Source organism: Lepidochelys kempii, chromosome 7 (genome assembly GCF_965140285.1).
Source record: "Lepidochelys kempii isolate rLepKem1 chromosome 7, rLepKem1.hap1, whole genome shotgun sequence".
Taxonomy (NCBI): Eukaryota; Metazoa; Chordata; order Testudines; family Cheloniidae; genus Lepidochelys; species Lepidochelys kempii.
In genome coordinates, this window is record NC_136386.1 from 44,861,384 (window position 1) to 44,882,692 (window position 21,309).

Consider the following 21,309-nt stretch of genomic DNA (forward strand, 5'->3'; position numbering starts at 1 on the left):
TGAGTGGGCAAGTCACTTCCTTTCTCGCTGGGCCTCAGTTTCCCAGCTGTATAAGGAGATAACAACACTCCCCTTGTCTGTCCCGTTTAGACTGTAAACCCTTTGGGGTAGGGACTGCTTCTCCCCATGTCTGTACAGAATCCAGCATAATAGGGCTGCAATCTTGCTAATGCAAATGACCAAAGTCTTCCCTCAAGTAACCAGGGGAACTGCCTGTGTGCGGTTCTAGGCATTGCGGAACTGTGCAAGGCGTAGGGAGAAGCAGGGGCTGAGTTCTTGTTGCAGTCAGTGCTTGTATGTGGCTGACTCACAGGCACTGAGATCACTGATTGCCGTATATTAGCATTTATGACTCGTCCCACAGCAGCCAACTTCTGTTTTTGTTTCTGAGTTGTAGAGAGCAGTCGCGGGCAGAGCACGAAGCTGACGTGGTTTCCCCCTCACTCTCCTTTTTAATGTCTTCAGTCTGGTTTAAGAAGCATTTTTTGAGACACGGATCCACAACAAACCCAGGGAAAGCCGAGTCCCTCGGGCGGGGGGTGGAGCAGCAGCTGCCAGCTGCCTCGCTGTACAGGAGGCCCAAGTTCCTGCGCGGAGTCTGCTCCGGCGAGAGGCTTCCAGGCAAGCGGCCTATTTACTGCCCACCCCGGGACAGGCCACTGCAGTGGAGGACAGGCTACGCGGAGTGAGTACCCCTTGCTCAGGGTTACTGGCGGGATGGGGGAGAATCCGGTGCGTGGCTGAGCCAAGAAGACGTCTGTGTGTGTGTGTGTGTGTGAGAGAGAGAGAGAGAGAGCGAGCCTGGAAGATCTACGTGTATGTGTGTGTGTGAGAGAGAGAGAATATAGGTCTGCTTATAGCTGGGCGGGGGAGGGGGAGCAAAACTGTGATGGAATCAGCAGCTTTAATGCCACAGCAGCTTTATACTGAGTGTCCTGAAATCCCAGCCTGAAACCCAGGAGGAAATGCAAATGTTGGCTCTTCAGCCTACACTGCTTTTGTCCTCCCTCCCCTGCCCCTTCTTGTATCTGCTGTTGACCCTGCCAGCAGATCTAATGTCTAACACCAGCCTCAGTTCTAATAACTAGGGTTTGGGGCTAGAAGTGCTTTCAGCATCTAACAGGGGGAGTCCTGGCCTCTAGTGGTTGTGGCCCCTGTGGGAACATGCCAGGCTGTGCCAGGGAGACGAAAGCAGGATGTCAGACCAGGGTTAGAAAGATCTGCAGGTTTACTACAGCATGGTGAAATAGGAGCTTTCTGAAAACGTGCAGAGCAGGCATGTCAGATCTTCCCTGACTGCTACAGACTAGGAGAGGGAGAGGGTTCTCCTGTTAGGGGGTGTGAGCATGTCAACAGAAATAGTGCCTGCATGCGGCTGCTCGCACAGCCCCTAGGGCCAGAGGATGGACTCCCTGAGCTCCCAGTAGAGCGGCAAGAGGTGCTGCAGAGGCAGAGATCAGAGAACTACTGCCTAGTTAGGAGCTGCTTGGAGACAACCAGTGTTGTCTTCATGGACTGCCAGCTCAGCAGGGCATCAACAGCTGGTGCCAGACCAAAGACTTCTACCCTGAAGGCTCCAGATCTTCCTGATTGCTAGAAAGGAAGCAAGAGAATTAGGATGACATAGTATTTCCATTTCTTCATGCCCCTCATCCCAAAGGACTCTCCAGGGATCCCATCTCTGGGTGAAGCTCGGCAGGAAGGGAAGAAAAAGAAAGGCACAGCACTTGAAACTGCAGGGAGAAGTTAAAGGCAGAATGTAGCTATCGCTGTGGGAGTTTGGCCAGGATACCAGTGCAAGAGAGATGTCATCATCTGGCAGCAGAGAGCTCCTTAGCCTGTACTGGAGCAATGGCTCGGGTGGGTGGGGAAGAGCACCTCCTAGTTCATCAGCAGCACGGCTTTTGTAGCACACAGGAGATTTCCCAGCCAAGTGCTCTCCACACTCAGTGCTGCTTAGCTGGGGCGATTTGACATGATTATAGGCAAAGGTTCCATGCATGGCTGTAAGGAAGGCAAGGGCTTAGCCCATCTTGCAACAGTATCCTGTAAAGCCAGCCAAACTGGGCACAGGTGAATGGGGAGACAGGCAGCCTCTCAGGTGCCAGGATCCAAGCTCATCATAGAGCAATGTCAGCACCCCTGCAATTGCAGTCAAATGAAGAGGGAGCCACTGTGGGCTTTGGAGGATCCGTTCCCCCAGCTTTACCCACTCACGCATTTCCAACAGGCCTGTGCCTCAGTTCCCGTGCTGTCATCGCTCTTCAACTCTTGGAGACAAACACTGAGCTGGTGTAAATCCGTTGGTGTAAATCCACACCTCTTCAGTGAAGCTGTGCCTGCTTTCTTCAGCTGAGGATCTGGCCCTTCCTTTTGAATGTTTCTCCCGTCCTCTGTGATGACTTTGTTTATACTGAGTTGCACAAGGTCTGCTAGAAACCTCAAAGCTGCAGAAAACTGGTCAAACAAGGCTCTTCAGAGTAATTCCTAGCATTGGAACAGGCAGGCCGGGCTACACGGTGGTGTTGTGTGAGCCAGGCTTGCAGGCAGGAGGAGGAGATGTTAATCCTTTGCTCCAAGGAAAACAGTAGAAGAATTCTGATAATGCAAATTCAAACTTGAGGAGATAAATCAGTGAGGTGCCTGCTGTGCCAGCCAGAACTGGATCAGCCCCCAGAAAAGAGCAAAGTGAATGTTTGGGCTTTGGCTGCTTTTTAGTGTTAACAATACTGCTGGTTGTAGAAGCTGTTCACTTCATCCCTGGCCAAGGAAGGACCAAGTTCTCTGGCCCACTCTACAGTGCAAAGGAAGTGGAAACCTCCCTTGAGTCCCCTGCTGAGGATTCCCTTGGTGTGGGCTGAGTCTCCAACAGGTGAAGAGCTGGTGGAACTGGCTCATGTGCCGTTTCTCAGTGTAGGGGGCATGTTTGGGGTGGGGAGGTATATGTCTTGGGCAGATAAGGGGAATGGCTGGAGCACAAAGCTGCTTAGGGCCCCAGCCAACTGACATAATTCAGAGCAGCTCTCAGGCATCTCTAAAATGCTCCGGAGCCAGGACCAGAGCTAAAAATCAAGGGTATGTACTGGCTCCTTGCCATCTCCCACTCTGCTGTGCCAGGCGTAAGCAGAGAATCAGGCCTGAAGCGCCTGGATGATAATGACTGCCTGTTCCTCTCCATCGAAGAGCAATAAGGGTTTAAAAGCACTAAGACTGGCTGGACAGCTCACAGACGATGAGACTCCAGTAGTCCTGTGCTGCGACTTTACCGTGCTTTATCGTTGGGCCACATGTTCCTGTGGCCGTGCAGAGCAACTTACAAAAACAGTCTCAAAATCCTTACCTGATAGGCTTCATCTCTGCGCTCAACCCAAACAGCTCTGCATAACCCAGGGAATCCTTTGGGGGTCAGTTATACTGGCATTACAGGTGCTTTGTACTGCCAGAGTGGTGCAAGGAAGTGTAGCAGAAGCATAGGTCTGGCCCTGTTGGCGTTAAGATGTGAATACCAGCCAGAACATGGAGAGAGATGCCTTTAAAAGAGGGCACACTGGGACAGACGCAAACAACAACAATGCTCATGCAGGGACATGGACATAGTCACAGCACAAGTCCTGGCGTATGTACTAGTACCGTTCCTGCCAGAAATGCCAGTGCTCCCGGAGCCAATGGGAGAAGGCCACAGAGAGAGCCCAGGCTCTTAACACAGACACTCCATACTGTACACATAATAGAATATCACGCTATAATTTTCCATAGCTCCAATCACTTGCTGACATTTATGTTCTGAATAAAATCCTTTCTCCCTCCCCATTCAGCTGCTTCCTTGTTCCTACAGTGACTGCATAATGAACCTATTTGTTCAATCACTGTCACATGACACAGAGATGACTGAGGTTGAAAAGGGAGCAAGCATGGTATAGTGATCAGAGCACAGGACTGGGAGTCAGGAGATCTGGATTCCATTCCTTGCTCCACCTTTGCTGTGTGACCTCAAGCAAGGCCTACGATTCCGAGAGCCTCCACTGATTTGGGTGCCTCTGCTTTTGGGTGGCCAACTTGAGACACTGTCAACTGGTTTTCATAGATGCTGAGTGCCCACAATTGCAACCGACTTTAAAGAGAACTGGGGGTGCTCAGCACCCCTAGAAGTCAGGTCTTATGGATCTCAAGTGGGGCACCCAAAAATCAGTGGACACCTTTGGAAATGGAGGCCTTAACCTTTCTGTGCCTCAGTTTCCCTATCTGTAAAGGGTGTGTGTGTATCTAATGATACATGCCTCTGAGGTGGGGCTGTGAAGCTAAATGCACTGAATGTTTATAAAGCACTTTGAATCTTGAATGGAGCGTGCTAGAGAATTGCAAAGTACTATTATTATATACGTAAAATCATTCAGACTTTGCCACTACCTAAGTACACACCTGCAGTAGCAAAAAGGGCAGTGACTGTATGCAATGACTGACATCACTGACTCCTATTGCCCGAGACATCTCCATCTCCAATAAATAACTTGGGGCTCTTCCTAGTAATTAGTTTTCTGTATTTGCTCAGACACCTAGGAGATCCATCCCTGGAATTGACTTGACCTTGTGTGCTTCACAAAGGCACTTCAGAATCATGATTCACTGTCCCCCAAAACGTGAGACTAACTTTAAAATCATGAGATTTAAAAAGGCTAAGTGCTGGGTTTTTTGTATTTGCCTCTGGCAGTTGAGCCATTGCGGATCATGTTTCCCAGTTTTTCTCTGCAGCCTGGAGGGCCAGAAATATAGTTTTTAAAAAAATACAAGCTGAGACTCTCACAATCCCATGACTCCAGGAGCTGGGGTTTGAAGAACACCAAATGCCATTGGACTCATGATAAAATCACAAGAGTTGGCAACACAGCAATACTATAATATTCCACACAGGCTCTTTACACAAGTGTCTTGGACCTAGCATAATGCTAGGTATGTATGTCATTTCCCAGTTAACTGGAGCATTTGTCTCCTCAGAGTCATCAATGCAGAGAAATCGGAGTTCAATGAGGACCAGGCAACATGCTGTCAGATATCCATCAGGAGGAGGGAGATTGGCATGAAGGAGGAGCAGGACTGGATGATTCTTTGCGCCAATCAGGTGATTCCATGTGTTCTGTCTCATCTACCTGTATCTCATGTATGGATGTATGTCTAGTTCCCCGCTCACCATGGAACCTAGCTGAGTTGTCTGATCCTTCATACACAACTGTTTGGATGATGAGCACCCTTGCGTTGGGGTTCAGCTCAGGGGGCCTGTTCCAGTCCCCATGGGAGGCAATGGAAAGCCTCCCCTTCAGTGGGTTTTGGATTAGGTACTGAAAGAGGATGTCTGAAGAAGCAGGGCAGTGCCCTGGGGTGGAAGCAGCCACAGGACACATAATATAGGTTCCACCATCTCTGGACATCTAGACATGGGGTTCTCAAACTGGGGGTCGGGACCCCTTAAGGGGTCACGAGGTTATTACATGGGGGGTCACAAGCTGTCAACCTCCACCCCAAACCCTGCTTTGCCTCCAGCATTTATAATGGTGTTAAATATATAAAAGAGTGTTTTTAATTTATAAGGGGGGTCACACTCAGAGGCTTGCTATGTGAAAAGGGTCACCAGTAAAAAAGCTTGATAACTACTGATCTAGACGGTGTGAGGTCCACCTGCTCTGACCATACAGATGGTATGAGTATACCCGCTGCTGCCTTTCAGAGTCCCATTGCGGGAGACAAGCTGTGCTCAGTGTATATCGCATGGCCATCATGTGGCCAGTTGCTAGTAAACAAATATCCTTGATATCCCTAACTAAGTTGCTCTCATTAACCACTCCATCCTGTTTTGCCATGTCATTTACCATCATTGGGCTGCTGTCAGTGGACTGTTTGTGCCTGCATCGTAGCCATGTGGGAAAAGGAAGACAAAGGATGACCAGCTCCTGCTATGAATGAGAAATGCTGCCTCATGGTTTTAACCATGCAATGAGAGCATTAATGGTTTTGTTGGTTGGTTTTGTTAATAAATGTCCTGAATTTCCCATGAAACACTACAGGAGGCATGAGCTCAGGCATTATCCCTGCAGAACACTGCTGCAATTCTGTGCCAGGAGTAAAACAAGAATGTTCAGAAAACTTTCTGGGGCTCAGCACAGTCTGTATTTTGGGGAGGCCAAATGATGTGCTTGTGAATCTGAAAAAGCCACTGGGTTGTGTGTCCTGCCAGGATGGCATATACATATATATGTATATATAAAACCTGTCGTCAAAAGTTCCAGGTTGTGCTCCTGCTACCTACACAGAGCTCCTCTCACCTTCGCTCTTCTTCTCCAACTAGTATCTGGCTGGTTATTACTGGGCCCTGTTTGATGGCCACGGTGGCCCAGATGCAGCAATAATCGCCTCCAACTACTTGCATTACTGCATCAAGCAGAAGCTGGAGGAGGTGGTGGAAGGCATCACTGAAGCCCAGCCCCCCATGCATCTGAGTGGCTGCTGCATTTGCCCCAGCGACCCCCAGTTCGTGGAGGAAAAGCAAATCCAGCAGGAAGACGTGGTCATTGGAGCGCTGGAGAATGCCTTCCAGGAATGTGTGAGTGATCCGTCCGTGGGTACCCAGAGAATTGCACCACTGCTGCTCCACCCATGCCCAGTGTCAGGGATGGCCACAAACAATGAAAGCAATTTCTCAGGCCCCAGTGCTACTCAGACTTGCCCCATCTCTCCCTCCATCATTGCCACTGGAGGATAGTGAGGCAATTCTCATCTAGCACAGCGAGGCCCAGCTCTTACCTGGTGTCCCACAAGCCAGTCTGCAGTCACACTGCCCAAACTGGGATCTGCAGCCTCCCGCAGGGCCAAGCACCTCCCCTCTTGTTTGATCTCTCTAAGGCCACCCAAACTCGCACCGGTTTAGGCAACCCCTGTATCCACACTCTTAGTTCGGTTTAAGAGCAGCTTATTGTAGTTTAGCTTAAACCTGATCCTAACTGCCATAAACTAAACTGAAATAAACCTGGTCCAGACCAGATTAAGTGTGTCCACACAGCCGTTTGCACTGGGTTAACTGAATCCGTGTATATCCTGCCTGAACTAGTGCAACTGCACATATTGACAAGCCCTCAATTGGCCTCTGTTGAGAAGTTACGGGGAGACGTTCAAGGGTATAGAGGAGATAGGTGCGCAACTCCCATGGACTTTCAACAGGAGTTGGGAGCCTAACTTTGAAAATCTTCCCCTCAACCTGCTACAATACGCTCTGATGTCCAGCGGTTCTAATATCTGTCACGTACTAGGGTCCTGGGATGCTCCGTCTGCAGCTCCCCTGGTTGTGCCAGAGCAATAGCTCCATTCACCACTATCGTTTTATCAGTTCTGTAGTCACCATCCTGGATTTAGTCTGCTGCTCTTCCTGAGAGCCATACTGCCACAGATCAGGTCACTAACTGGAGTTGTTCACACCAACAGGATGAAATGATTGGTCAGGAAATGGAAGCTACTAATCAGTCAGGAGGCTGCACTGCTCTGGCTGCCCTCTACCTACAGGGAAAGCTCTACGTGGCTAATGCCGGAGACAGCAGGTAAGTTCAGACCCCAGCTCATTGTGGATTTTGCTGAGCATGCTGGCTTATGGGGTGCTGAGCACAAGGATATGGCACACTGGGTTACCCCATCAATGGGTAAGATATATTCCTTTAGGCATATACAGAATTCCCTTTCATCCACGTGACAGGTTTACAGACAGACTGGCAGGGCTATTTCTAACTGGCAATGTGCAGATAGTATTAGGCTATTGGATATGAAAGGAGCTACCAAGCCAAGGGGCCCCAATTGCTTTGTTGGTTCTAGATCCATTAAGCTGCAGCTAATACTACCTCCAGCTGGGCCAGTGTGACATAAGCATTGTTTATGTCCCTTCTTCCTGATCCTGGCCTGTGGGTGCATTCAAATACAGAGCAGGGGAGGATTTTAGAGTCTCCACAGCAGTTGAGAGTCCATTGCTTCCTCCAGTAAAGTTGTGTCATTCTTAAACTGATCAGGCCAAACTCTGCTCTGGTGTAAGAATTCAATTGCAATGAAATTATGGAAGTTACATCAGCACTGAATTAGGCCAGCTGTGTCCATTGCCCATACACCAAATTCATTCCTCGTGTAACTTTGACCTCAGTGGACTTGAGCCTTCTGACCAGTGATGAATTGGGCCCCAGGTGTTTTTGTGTGTACCTGACCCCATGGAACAAAACACTAAGTAGGGACGTAAGGAAGGAGGGAGCAGAGAGTGACTATATTGCGGTTACTGACTCAGAGGAGGAGTACCGTAAATGGAAATGAAATACAAGGTAAGAAAGCATTTTCCTGATGGCTATAGGCTTAGAACCTCCTCTCTTTTCCATGCAGGGCGATCCTTGTTCGGCAACAAAGTGTAGTGCCTCTGAGCAGTGAGTTCACTCCAGAGACAGAGAGGCAGAGAATCCAGCAGCTGGTGAGTGGTGCCTTCTTTTAGCCACCTGCATGTATTGTAATGATGAATGTGTGTGCCTGTGAGATTGTACAGGTGAGCAAATGCCCTTCACCAGCCACTGCCCTGTCAGTCCCCCCAGCATCAAAGCTCCTCCTAACGTCATGGATCTTGTCCAGGCTGTCAAGAGCATCATTTGAGGTACACTGCCTCTTCGGTGCTGGGGAACTGGTAAATGCAGTATGGCCAAATTAGGAAGGAGACCACCCCCTAACACCAGCTTGAGTGGGTGGTAGATGGAGCTCAGAAAATACAGGTTCTGTCAGCCTGCACTTCAGCAATAGTAAATGCCATGCTGGAAGGTAAGGGGATCAAGTCCAGGCTCTACAGCCCCCAAGAAGGAGTAATGATGGCTGAGCTACAGCAGAACCTGGCAAATAATACCACTACTTAGCTCTTACATCGCATTTTCCATATGTAGATCTCAAGCATCTTGAGCTTAAGTGTCATTATTCCTGTTCTACTGATGGGGAAACTGAGGCACTGAGCGATGATGAGACTTGTCTAAAATCACATGGCATGTCAGGGACAGAGCACAACCCTAATGCTGACTTCCAGCCCTGGACTCCATCCATGAGTCCGGGGCGGCCGTCATCCTTAACCCTTGAGATGACAATTCCGTTTTGATTCCTTCTCTAGGCCTTTCTCTGCCCCAAGCTCCTGGCAGATGAGTTCACCCGGTTTGAGTTTCCTAGGAGACTGAAAGGCGATGACGTAGGCCAGAAGGTCCTGTACCGGGATTACTCCATGGCTGGCTGGTGAGTCTCCGATGTGTAGAGATATCCTTATAATTGCACTCCCTTCCCCGGGTGTCCCAGTGAGCTCAGCTGAGCTCACTTTTGGCAGTGAGGAAGTACGGTGCAAAGAAAGGGGAGGTCCTGGCATGAACCCTCTGATACTGAATGCTGCTTGTGAGGAGACAAGTGAATTTAGCACTGGTGACAGGAGTTGGACTAACACTCTGGAGCCTGAAGTCCCCTCTTCACCACAACATGCCCTGCTAATGGGCCTCAACATCTGCCCAGGGGCAACTCGCCTTGAGGAGAGAGTTTACTTTAAATTCTGGACTCCTCTACTGCGAGTGCCAACAAGGGAGACTTGAGTGAGGCAGAATCCCAGCTACCAGTTTGTTTTGTCACTGCATAGCCGTCAGATGGCAACCAGTGCAAAATGCTTATGGCCGACTGATTCCCATATTCCCTCCCCCAGCCCTTTTCCTTTGACAGAGTAGGTTGATATGTTTGTACTGGCCACATGCAGTGTGAGCAGTAAGGATGACGAGACACCTGAGTTTAGTCTCCCTGGGCAGTGCTGTTGCCCCACAGGAGGCTGCTTGCCAGCCATTAGCAGGCCCCCTGTTCTTGTCTGTCTACGAGGAAGGGCAGCGATTAGTTCAAGCCAGAGAAGTGATGGTCTACAGCATAAAAGCCCTTCTGCACCTCATCTCTCTCGGTATTTGACCAGGAAGCCCAGTCTTGGTGCACCAGCAGGGGTACAGATGGAGAGAAGTGAGAGGAGAAGGGTCTGGTCTTGTCACTGAGGAACTGAACCAAGCCTCAAGAGAGCTGGGGTCAAGTCCCAGTTTTGTCAGAGTCCTTGTGTAAGCTGAGGTGCATCACTTAGTCTCTGTACCTGCATCACAGAGAGTGTTGGGAAGACAAGTTCACTGTTGTTGAGAGAGGCTCACACACTGAGTGATGGGCCCCATAGAAAAGCCTTTAAGTAAATGAAATGCCAGGGAATGACACATTATATTTATTCTAGGGGATACAAGACAGTGGAGAAAGCTGACCTCAAGTACCCTCTTATCCACGGCCATGGGAAGCAGGTAAATGAATTCACTACAGACCCCTACCCACTGGGAGGGCAAGAGCCTTACAGAGCCATGACTATCAAGACAGTAACAGCTGCTCAGCACCCCTTCTTTAATTTAGTTATAGGCAATGCTGTGGGGCTTGGCCCTGGAGTAGCTGACCAACATGGTCTCTTCATCCCATACAGAGAGAAACTCTTGAGACCCTTCCACATCAGACACTACCATGGCTTCCCCTGCAGCCCAATCCCCCCAACACAGAGCAGCCAGGCAAGCCTCATCAGCCTGCAATGCAAACGTGCAGTGCTTTCTAATCCCTGCTGGGGGCATGGTGTTGCCCTGAGGCCAAGGACTCAACACGATTCAAAGAGGGAGAGGATAGTTATGTGGCTATCAAGACTACCAAGAGTTACAATTAATGACAGCCAAACTTTTGAAAGGGATATTAAACATCCTGCTTCAGGGCTTATGCCAACCTCTATTAGAGAGCAGGATGAGACCTCTGTGTGTAGTTCTTACACCTTCCTCTGAAGCATCTGCTGTTGGCCACTGTCCAAGACAGGACACTGGACTAGATGGACCATGGGTCAGATCCAGTCTAGCACACCATTTTCAGCACTGACCTTCACACACAAGCACCTCCAGAGCCAGCATGAACACTTCGAGGCAGGGCTACACAAGTGACTTTCTGCCCCTGCCTCCAAACAGAACTGATTGCTATCATCCACCATGATCACCCCACTGTATGTGGGGGCCTACGTATTCAGGGGAGTGTCAGGATTCTTTGTGTGTGTGTGTGTGTGCGGGGGCAGCCACCATTGTGCATAGCAAGTGCATGCATCTCAGGGTGGGACTTTGTCACCCCAGCCTCATGCTATAGCAGTCCAGCTGCTAGCTCCTTGCAGTGGCTTACGTTGCTTTATATTTGCAAGGCTCTCCAGAAGGAACAGGACTAGAACCTGCCTTTGCAAGTGAAAGCTGAGAATCTGCTTTATCTTTGTAGTTCTCCCAAAATCAAAGGAAGTTACAGCTACGGGCTTCCCTAGGCCTAAAGAAGAGCCCTGAACCCAGCCCCGCCTCCTGCAGGTTGAATCTCCATAGCACCCTGTGACCTTTGGTCCAAACCAAGGTCTAGTGGACAGGTGTATTCATGTCAATGAAAACATTCCACAGGCATTTGGCCCCTCTGACTTTTTGCTCACATTGGGCCAGGCAGAATCAGACTCTGTCTCAAGGGTTCTCTTCTCTCCCATCAGGTCCATGCTTTGTGCCAAGTGGCATGGCCTGTGGCCTTTGTTCAGTTCTGCCTGGGAAGAGGCAGGACACTGACACCCAAAGTCTCAGATCTCCTTCAGAGCACTGAGTTCTGGGTTGCACTGACACATGGCTTTGTTCTGTTCCAGACACGCTTGCTGGGGACCCTGGCTGTGTCACGAGGGCTGGGGGATCATCAGCTGAAAGTTATTGACACGGACATTGAAGTCAAGCCATTCCTCTCCTACATCCCCCAGGTAAGTGACTAAGGGGAAGTGAGGATTGTGATAGAGAACATAAAAGAGTCTAGCTGCCAGAACTAGGGATCCCACTTTAGCAGAACCAGGTCATGGAACCTCCTTTCTGAAGCAGCAGGACTCAGCCTAACTTGGTATTGGTTTGCATACTGCACAGCTTCCAGCGGGTGGTATTAATCCAACAGCACAGGTTGGGGCGGAGAGGACAGGGATAGGGAAAGTTTCAGGTATATTGGTCTGTTTTCATAGCCCAGGATTCTTTCAGAGGAGCAACCCCTTGCTCATTCCAAGCTTACCCATTCAATGGTGCAGTCACCAGCCTTTTATAACAATCCACTAGAACGCTGCCAGTGCCCCAGCTTGTTATAAACCAAGATGACCCATTTAGTTTTGGATTCAAATGCTCGTCAGGCTTCCTGACTATGGCAGAATAGGCCCACCCTCGTGGACAGCCCCTGGCCATGTGCCTTCATGAAGTTCATTAAGCATGACCACCCTTAAACGGGGAAATCAAAGAAAGATAGGATTTGCTTACATTTTTGAGGCCAAACACACTAGAGGAAACATGAAGAATACCATTTTCTGTGTACTAGGGCTGATGGGGAAAACCTAAGTAAATCACTAACTTTGTTCTCTAGGTGAAAGTGTTTGACTTTGCTTCGCATAACATTAAAGAAGATGATGTCCTTGTCCTGGCAACTGATGGCCTTTGGGACATTCTGTCCAATGAAGAGGTGGCCCAGACTGTCAGGAGCTTTATTGACAAAAACAGAACAGACCCATACAGGTAGTATTGAGCTTTTCTAGCTGTTACTACCCCATGCAGCTGGTATGGAGATGAATGGGGGCCTCTGTCTCCCCTTGCTTTGGCTGGGGGACTGCTCATGCTCTTAGTGAAGACAGTTTTGTGAAGTCACAAATCACTCCACTCTCTGGCTAACATGTCTTGCTCCTGTGTGTTAAACTCCTATAGCATTAGCTGCTGTACTCAAACCACATTAGCTTATCCTCCCATTCTCTTATGGAACATCGTGACCCTTCTGTATTATCAGCCAGTGTAGTCTGGTCAGATGTTCATCAGCATTCCTGTAGCCATCCAAACTCACTGCTTATTCCCAAGCCCATGGACCCGGTCATACTACTGGAGGCTGTAGCTGTAGATGCATGGGGAGGTAGTATGGGTCAACGGACAGAGCATGGGCCTGGAGCCAGCGGATTCCTCACTCAGTCAGTGACTTACTGACTGACCTTGGGCAAGTCATATCACCACTTTGTGCCTGGGTTTTCTCATCTGTAAAATGACTATAATGATACTGACCTCCTTTATAATTATTATTAGCATCATCTGTGGCCCCAGTGACACGAGAGTGAGTGGGTTGGGCTGAGCAAAAGGTGGCAGCTAAAAGCACCTAACTTCTGCCTCTGAGTTGGAAGACCTTTGGGAGTCTGGGGAAAGCCATAACTTTTATTTGCCCCTCCGTGAAATGGGGATAACAATGCCTTCTTCATGGGGGTGATAAGAGGCTGTCAGTCAGGCTCCAGGTCACGCTTTGAACAATGGCAGTGCTATGTATTAAGTCCTTGAGAGCTAGATCCATGATAAACCCAAACTAACCTGGTTTTCCTGTTGCAGGTTTTCAGAACTGGCCAGGTGCCTGGTACACACAGCAAGGGGGAAGAAAAATGGCTATCAGTGGATTTTGGATGGCAATGGCCCAGCATCCTACGATGATATCTCTGTCTTTGTGATCCCACTATATAACAGGGATGAGGACTGTTAGTGTGTGTGTGTGTGTATATATATATATATATGATTCATATATCCATCTTATAGGTCATTAAGGCCTGGTATGAATGACATGTGCTTGACATGAATGCATGCATTGCAAGTTAGCAACCAAAGCAAGGACTTAAGGTCAAGGTCTATTAGAACTCCATACAAAAACAATCTTATGTTCTGAGAAAAATATGGAAAGTCATCAGAAAAGAAAAGAAAACCAGATGGACTATGTAAAATTGTATAAGAAGTGGAGGAAATGGCACATCTTGGATCATGGCAGCCTGCCCAGAATTGTTTCTTTGGAATTGGGTGGGTAGAAGGCCTAGTAAACAAAGGCAAAGAACCGATGACATGACAGAATGGACAAAAAATGGATGCCTATGATTTCTGCAAATCAGAGTTGTTTATTGATCCAGAGTCCCATGTGGCTATAGATGTGGTTTTGCCAGCTCCCTACAGCTTATGATCTTATCCTGATGGAAGGAACCTTGCTCTAGCCCTCAAGACCATTCTGACCTTTTGACTCTGGTATAGGATGTTTGGGGGGTGTGAATGTAGAGTGAGTAAGGTTTTTTTTTTTTTTTTTTTTTTATAATCAATGAAGAGCATTTAGAGTATCATATACCAACCCTGGGTGTGGTATCTGCTTTCTCCCCATCCCCTAGGGAGACTTGTATTGTGGGTCTAACATTAGCATCATACAGAAGCTCTAGAACTCTTGTATAATAGGGTTTTATGACTAAGTAGCACTAAGGGAGACAGGTGTACTTGAGAGAGCACGGTTGTGTGCACTTTCCAGTAAGAGGAAGAGTTACTGTAGTAAGACAGGTATGGGAACAGTGCCAGCTTGAGCAGAAGAGAACTTTCCTTTTGCTCCACCCACCTACAAAACATACTAGCCCACTGTACCATTTCTGGCATTATACCTCTGTATTACATCCCCCTCATTCCCTAATAACCTCACAAGAATGGACAAAGTCAGAGGGGTAGTATTGGATGTCCAAGAACATGAGTTGTCCTTTTCTGAGGCTAACCCAATGCATGATTTAAGTACACTACAGCAGGGTCAGGCTAAAATGGGGATTGGTTCACTGAGAAACACCAATGAACATGGTGACAATTACCACAGCCTCTGAAATAAGTTAGGCACAGTTAAAAACCTCACCCTTAAGATGAATCATTAAACAACAGCAGGACATCTCCAAAGGAGAAACAACCAGCTTATTGTGCTACTAACTTCCTGACAGTACCTGTATTTAACCCTTTCAAGAGAAGCCAGTCACTTACTACAATTGCTTTCGTTCTTTAATTCACATGGATTCCTTCTTTTAAGCAGTTCTCAGAGCTTGTCTACAGTTGAAATGTTACAGCTGTATCACTATAGCACTTCAGTATAGAATCTCTCCCATTGGCACACGTAGAGTCATTTGCACTGGGTGGGTAGGGAGCGCATAAGTTTTATTTCTGGAAATCTGGGGCTCAAGCAGACTAAACAGCAGCTGAGTTGTTTTTGGTGAAGGTTTGTATACACGGCTGCATTCTATGAGGGCTTGTAGTCAGCTAGAGATGGGTTCATACCTTATGTATCACGAGTTGGAGATTTACAGTTCACTGGAAAAGCAGGGAAGCTGCTGGGAAGGACTGTAGTTCTAGGTGTGGTAACCATGCATATCTGAGGCATCCAAGTGCTGAAGCAACAGCACCAAGCTCCTCCCTATCAGTAGGGTGCCCCTACAGCCAATGCTATTTTAAACAGAAGATGCTGGTTGGTAAAAGGAGCCCTGAATAATCCAGTACAACAAAATAAACTTCAAAGATGCACAAGAAGTTTCTTGTATAAAGACGTACATTGGTCAGTTATTTAAGATAAACTTGAATGGTATATTTTGCAATTTAATGTACATAATTGTTATGGACTTACATATAGATTATAAAACACTTGCTTATAACAAAAGAGCATTGTTCATGTAACCCAGGCCTATAACACCTCAGGACCGTGAGCTTTCATCAGATGCAAGTGGCTAAGCTGGTTCAGTTAGTACATGGATAAAAAAACCTCCAGGGAAGACTCAGCCTGCTTGAAGTAGAGGTGATGATTGAGAAGGTGGTGTTTTGTCACTGAACCAGTGCAGAGACCAGTTCCCCAGGATGGTGGGAAGACAGACTATGGTGCTGGAAGCACCATCTTTCAGAGGTGACAATACTTGGATAATTGCTTTTTTAAACTCTACATCTAGGATTCAGCTCAGATTTGGGCAACTATTTGTCTTGCTGCTTTAGGATTATCTAGCCTAAATTTCGGTGCACTCAAATAGATGGTGCATTTCACAACCACAACTGCCAGATTTCTGTGACAAAAAGTCTCAGATATACTTCTTTTGTAGAGTGCTTTAAGCACCATGGGGATAAGAGAAACTAACTGAAAAATATATTTCTGTACAGATTCCTTCCACATAAGAAACCTGTTAATGCATCCAGTTCGATGGCCCCTCCTTTTCATATCTTTAACAGCCCTTTCAGATGTAGAGCAGGACATTAGAGAATTGCCCAAACAGTGTTAGGGGTTTTCCATTAGCAGACATGCCTTACTTTTACCACAATCTGTAATAGCTTACAGGTGAATTCAGTAGGGAAGTTTATCTTGACAAAGTTGTTCTTTCGAGCCTGCTTATGGACAGCCATGGCACCACATTTATTATGTTTTGGCAGGTTAGAGAAGTCAGAGAATATAAAAAAGAACCCTTATTCCGGACCATCTGAACAATGTGTTAGGATAGGTAAGAGGCTCAGAGTAGCCATACTTAGGGGGAGAACTTTAGTAATAGAACTCATTTCCCCAATTCTGTTTTTTCCTGTTTCTCAAGTAAAAACAATAAAATTCACCTAATGGTTTAACAACTCAGATCTAACCCACATTAGCTTAGTGCAAGTCTTTGTCCTTCTCTAGCAGCCAGACCATATTAAGAGGTGTGTGTCTCCCACTACATTCAAGCCAATAGACCTTTTGCCAATAGAGCAAGCAGTTGGGTCTCATACTTTTAAATCCAGGTCACAGGTTCAATCCTAAACAATCACCTGACCGGGGTACAGTCACACACAGATGACCAAACAAGTCCCAGTACAAAACTCATGTCTAGTTATTCAAGTTACTGGTATATTTAAGGGCAAGAAAAGCATTTTTTAACAGACTGTTAGTATAGCAATAGCATAAGATGTCTGTTTCCATTACCAAAACCCTTATAATTAGGTAGAACAAACTCTTCATAGGCAGGGAACATTTTTAAAGTTATTTTAAATTAGTTTTCCCCTCCCCTACAAACAGTAAATAAATTTGCACAGTAAAACTAATTGTCAAGTAGTAAACACAGAATCTACATTACTAAAAAATAATCGGTCTACAAAATATTTATTTGGTAACAGCCACAACACTGAATTTTCCACATCTGCAGTACTTTATGGCATCTCATAAATTTGACATTAATGTATTTACACTCCAATAGATGGTCACCACCTAAAAGTTAAATTCACAAAACCAAGCTCACAACCAAATATATAGTCAATAAGACAGCAGTTGCAATGGACAGCCTTTCAAAGGCAAACAGGATCCCAGCCTGCTACTCAGAAATCCTGTTGCAGATTGTTAAAGTGCAAATATAGCCAAAACTGTGATCAGAAAAGAGATTGTAGCTTCCCTATTTATTCTCAGTTGCTTATCAAATCTGATTAGATTATGAATCAACACCACAATCCTGCAAACTTTTGTACACATGCATCAATAGCATTATTCACATACTTAAAGTTAAGCATCTGTGTTATATCTGCAGGATTGGGGTATGGACAGGATTTTTTTTTTAAATAAAGATAAACTGCCTCCTTTGCAATCATATGTGGATCTGAGAAGAGGTCAAACTGGGCTCCTTTCTACTCTTATTACTGACACCACCAGTAATGAAGATTCGGAATCAGAACTTCCACTGATCAGTGCCTGAAGCAAAACAGAATCCAGCTCACTCTCCCCTATCAACTCTGCAGGGCCAATGGGAGTCAAAGTGACAGGATATAGCCACGGAGCTCTCACACAGTAGGCTGGGTATGGTGATGATATTTTTAGAGGTACTATTCTGATTATACCCAGTTCCCCTAAAAGTACTGAAGTGTCACTCCTAACATTCTTTAGTTTTCAAGCCTTGCATATTCTTTGAAAGCCTTTTTCCCAAGTCTTTCAGTTTGCTCTATGAAAGTTAATGAATGCAACTGAGTTTGTTGTTTTAAAAAAGTTTCCAGATAATTGTTTTGGCAACAGTCAGCTCTTTCCATTTTTCCCTAAAACCCTGTCAGAAACCCTGATCGCTACATTAAGATTGTGAGAGACTCGTGACAAAGAAAATCAGTCAGCAGAAAAAAAAGAAAAATCTAGTTCCCTAGAGACAAAATACTACCAATTTTACACTGACAATCAGTGATGCCTTCTGTCTGATCCTGCAAACTTCTCTTGATCTGAAAACGTTTGATGTTTCTGATGTGCAAATTCTTTGATCAACATTTCAGCCCTCTATTGTGTTAAACATTCCATGCTGCACATACCATAGAGGGTTTCAACGCAGCTGGGGATACAGAATACAGCCTTATGAAAAGTGTTTAGAGAAGATTTGCAAGTGGCACTTCTCAGAAGAAAAATCTTTTGAGTCTCTTCCCTGCTTAAGTAATATCTGATGGGGACTAACTGTTCGTTTCACGCACTTAAGAGCACCTTTGCAAAAAACTGAATGAGTTTGCTTCAGGTTATCATTGTTTCAACCTCAATTTTATTTTTAAACTCCTCACCACCACCACAAACATGCTAAGTTATAAACCTCTGCAAAATATGGCTGCTCACAGAAACACTAAATGGCAGCTATAGCATCAAACAGCCCAGAATGCAACAAGAGCAAGCTAAAAAAGAAACAGTTGCAGAAGCCTCGTAATGTGTAAGAATAGATTTTCATCTCCCTTTGCCCATGGCTTTTTGAGGGGAAATCAGCACAGTATTTGCCAGTAGGAGGGATGCTGGTGCAGCCATACAAAGGAATCTCTGATCTGGAACTCCTGCAGCATAAGTGTTTGGCGAGATCAAAAGGAAGTCAGTCTGTCATCCCCACCGAGTCTGAGTAACAGACTAACTCGCGTAACACAGAACACACCATAGAATCGGCTTTAAACATGTACAGTATAATTAGCACAGAGGCACATCACAGAGTCTAAACAGCATTTTTTTAGTCACAGCATAGAATCAAACAATTTCTCAGACTGTCTCATGCACAGCAGCCCTTTTGGTGACGTACAGAGTGCCTTTCATAGATAAAGCTGCAGAGCAACATGCACCAATACCTCAAAGGGGACTGGCAGTGATGAAAAACCCGTTCTACACCCCTAACCCTTGCTTATGGGAGTGTGCGTTATGCTAACAGTTGTAACAAGCAAGGGTGGAGCAGAGAAAGGGGTGGGCTGTACCACAAATCCATATATTATTCCAGTGGAACATGCTCTGCGTTAGACGCCAGGCCCTACAGTGGAGATGGAAAACTACACAACATGGAGCACCAAGATCACTATTATCAGAGATGTAACAAATTATTTTCAGGTATGAGATGACACTACAATGACATCCAGGATCAGCCTATTCCCTGTTCAGATTGCCACATTAGCAGTCTCTTGCATTTTTTGGAAGGTGGGGTGAGCAGCAGGAGAGAAAGAATGGATTTTCCAAGCCAATGTACCTAGGATGTATGCTCAGTCTCTAGGTTGCAAGTATTTGGTTAAGATGAGAGCACAGTGCATACACAGCTCCATGTACATTGTACCTTTCCCATCATGCTAATGGAGATGCATCAGACCAGTTTTACAATGTGATGACTTAGGAAAAGAAAGAAAATGAAATAATAAATACCAGCTGGTAGGCTTGATTTACTTTTTGCATTACCCAAAAATGGACTGCAGAGTGCAGTATATCACGAACAGAGGCATAATACTTCTGCAAGGGCATTCTTTACAGCAATGCCAGGGCAAAGTACAAGAAAAAAAGGGATATCAGGTGGACATCTCAAATTCTCCATTTGGCTTTGGATAACACCCATCCGACTTAAGTGAGCCACAGCCTTTTAAGCAATTGTTGAGAACTTGCACAATGTGTGAGGTAAATGCATAATGGAATGAAATCTTGTGTGTGAAAATATTACTAACAAAAAAGGGATACAGGCCTGGACCCAGTTTGGGGAGAATTTAATGGAGCTTATTTACAGAACAGGAGGAGAAAGCTGCATCAATGGAAGGTAAACAGCCTGAACTCACCCCACAATACTGGCCCACATCATACTCTTCAATACCTAAAAGTAAAAAAATATGACCCCTCCCTACTATCCTCCCCCCATAATATTTACAAGTAAGATCAGCAAAGATGATACAGAAGGAAGATGCATTGGAGACGACTGCAGTTTCAGTCTTTGTTTTAATCATCTTTCTGCTGACAGACTCCTTTATTGCTTGGGATGCCCACCAGACCTCTTCAGTACTCTATGTGCCTTGGATGTTGGGATGATGAATGGCACAGAGGCTGCTTCAAGCTTTCTCTGCCAGCAGGCAAAACCTGTATGGTCTGCTAGACACTAGACCACTACAAATTGATGATGGAGGCCATGATGCCACTATGCAGCCTTTGCCCAAGTGTTCGATAGCAAAAGAAATCTCCGTGCATCTGACATTTGGGTTAAAAACAGTCAGTCTACTTGTATTTGGCACAAATTAAGTTTGTATTTGTAGAATTCAGCAGTGACACTGTAGAGATCCCAGGTGTGATAAACATGCAGGTGTGGGACAGAACTGAATGTCCCACTCATCCACCCCAGTTTGTCTGTAGGCTTGTGTGTTTACAGTAAGAGAACAAAACACAATTACACCTTAGAAACTGCAGCAAACTTTTCATAAAAATCAGACTTTCCGTTATTCCTCCGCTGCGTTCTCAAAAGTAACACTGTGCCAGTTACAAGTTCTGCGGGAACCTATTGGACTTTGACTGGAAAGTAGGTACATGTTGCACCCAGCTTCTGGGTACAGCAGGATCAGACTCTCGGAGGTCAAATGAAGGAGTCCTTCTGAAGGAATGCAGCAAATAAAAGACATACATGAACATACGTGGGTATGATGGATGAGAACATACAGTCCAGGAGAAGTAGGCAGCTCCAACACAATCTTTGCAAGAACACGCTGCTATTAACAGTACGGAAGCCACCCAGTGGGCATTGTGGTTTCAGAATTAGTCATCTATGGTTGGCAACCAAAAGGCCTAAAAGAAGAAGAAAATGTAAGCATGGAGCTAGAATAGGAGCCTGAAATTCTTCACCCAGTGAGCCCTAAAAGCAAGCCAAGGAATCCGATACATGCTACCAGCAGTTTAGGATTAGTATCCCTGTTTGGACTGGTTTGGTATGCATGTCAAGCTGATGCTGCCAAAGGAAGCCGCTCATTCTAGATCTTACACACAATACATGGGCATGCTCAGGCCTAGCAGTCCTCCCATACCTTCACTAGACAGTTAAGAACTCTACTTCCTAGCAAGCCCCTAAAACTGAACCTGAACAGGACCTTAAAGCCTCCGGTGTTTATGATGGAGACTCATTAAATGTCAGCCATATATGGTGGTGTGAACGAGCCC

General features: G+C 46.2%; 2 protein-coding genes across 3 annotated transcripts in view; one reads left to right on the forward strand and one right to left on the reverse strand.

Moving 5' to 3' along the window:
- Positions 1-323: 323 nt before the first annotated feature.
- Positions 324-17,539, forward strand: PPM1M (protein phosphatase, Mg2+/Mn2+ dependent 1M). Its single transcript, XM_073352470.2, has 10 exons — positions 324-685; positions 4,993-5,116; positions 6,338-6,592; positions 7,468-7,580; positions 8,398-8,482; positions 9,158-9,276; positions 10,283-10,346; positions 11,735-11,842; positions 12,481-12,629; positions 13,476-17,539. The coding sequence occupies exons 1-10, from the start codon at positions 456-458 to the stop codon at positions 13,621-13,623; spliced, it is 1,395 nt and encodes a 464-aa protein (XP_073208571.1). The 5' UTR covers positions 324-455; the 3' UTR covers positions 13,624-17,539.
- Positions 17,012-21,309, reverse strand: part of WDR82 (WD repeat domain 82) — a 33,571-nt gene continuing 29,273 nt past the window's right edge. For both annotated transcript variants that reach the window (XM_073352471.2, XM_073352474.2), the window contains exon 9: positions 17,012-20,940. In XM_073352471.2, the coding sequence (XP_073208572.1) occupies positions 20,919-20,940 (22 nt within the window). In that variant the 3' untranslated portion in view covers positions 17,012-20,918. The remainder of the gene's footprint in view (positions 20,941-21,309) is intronic.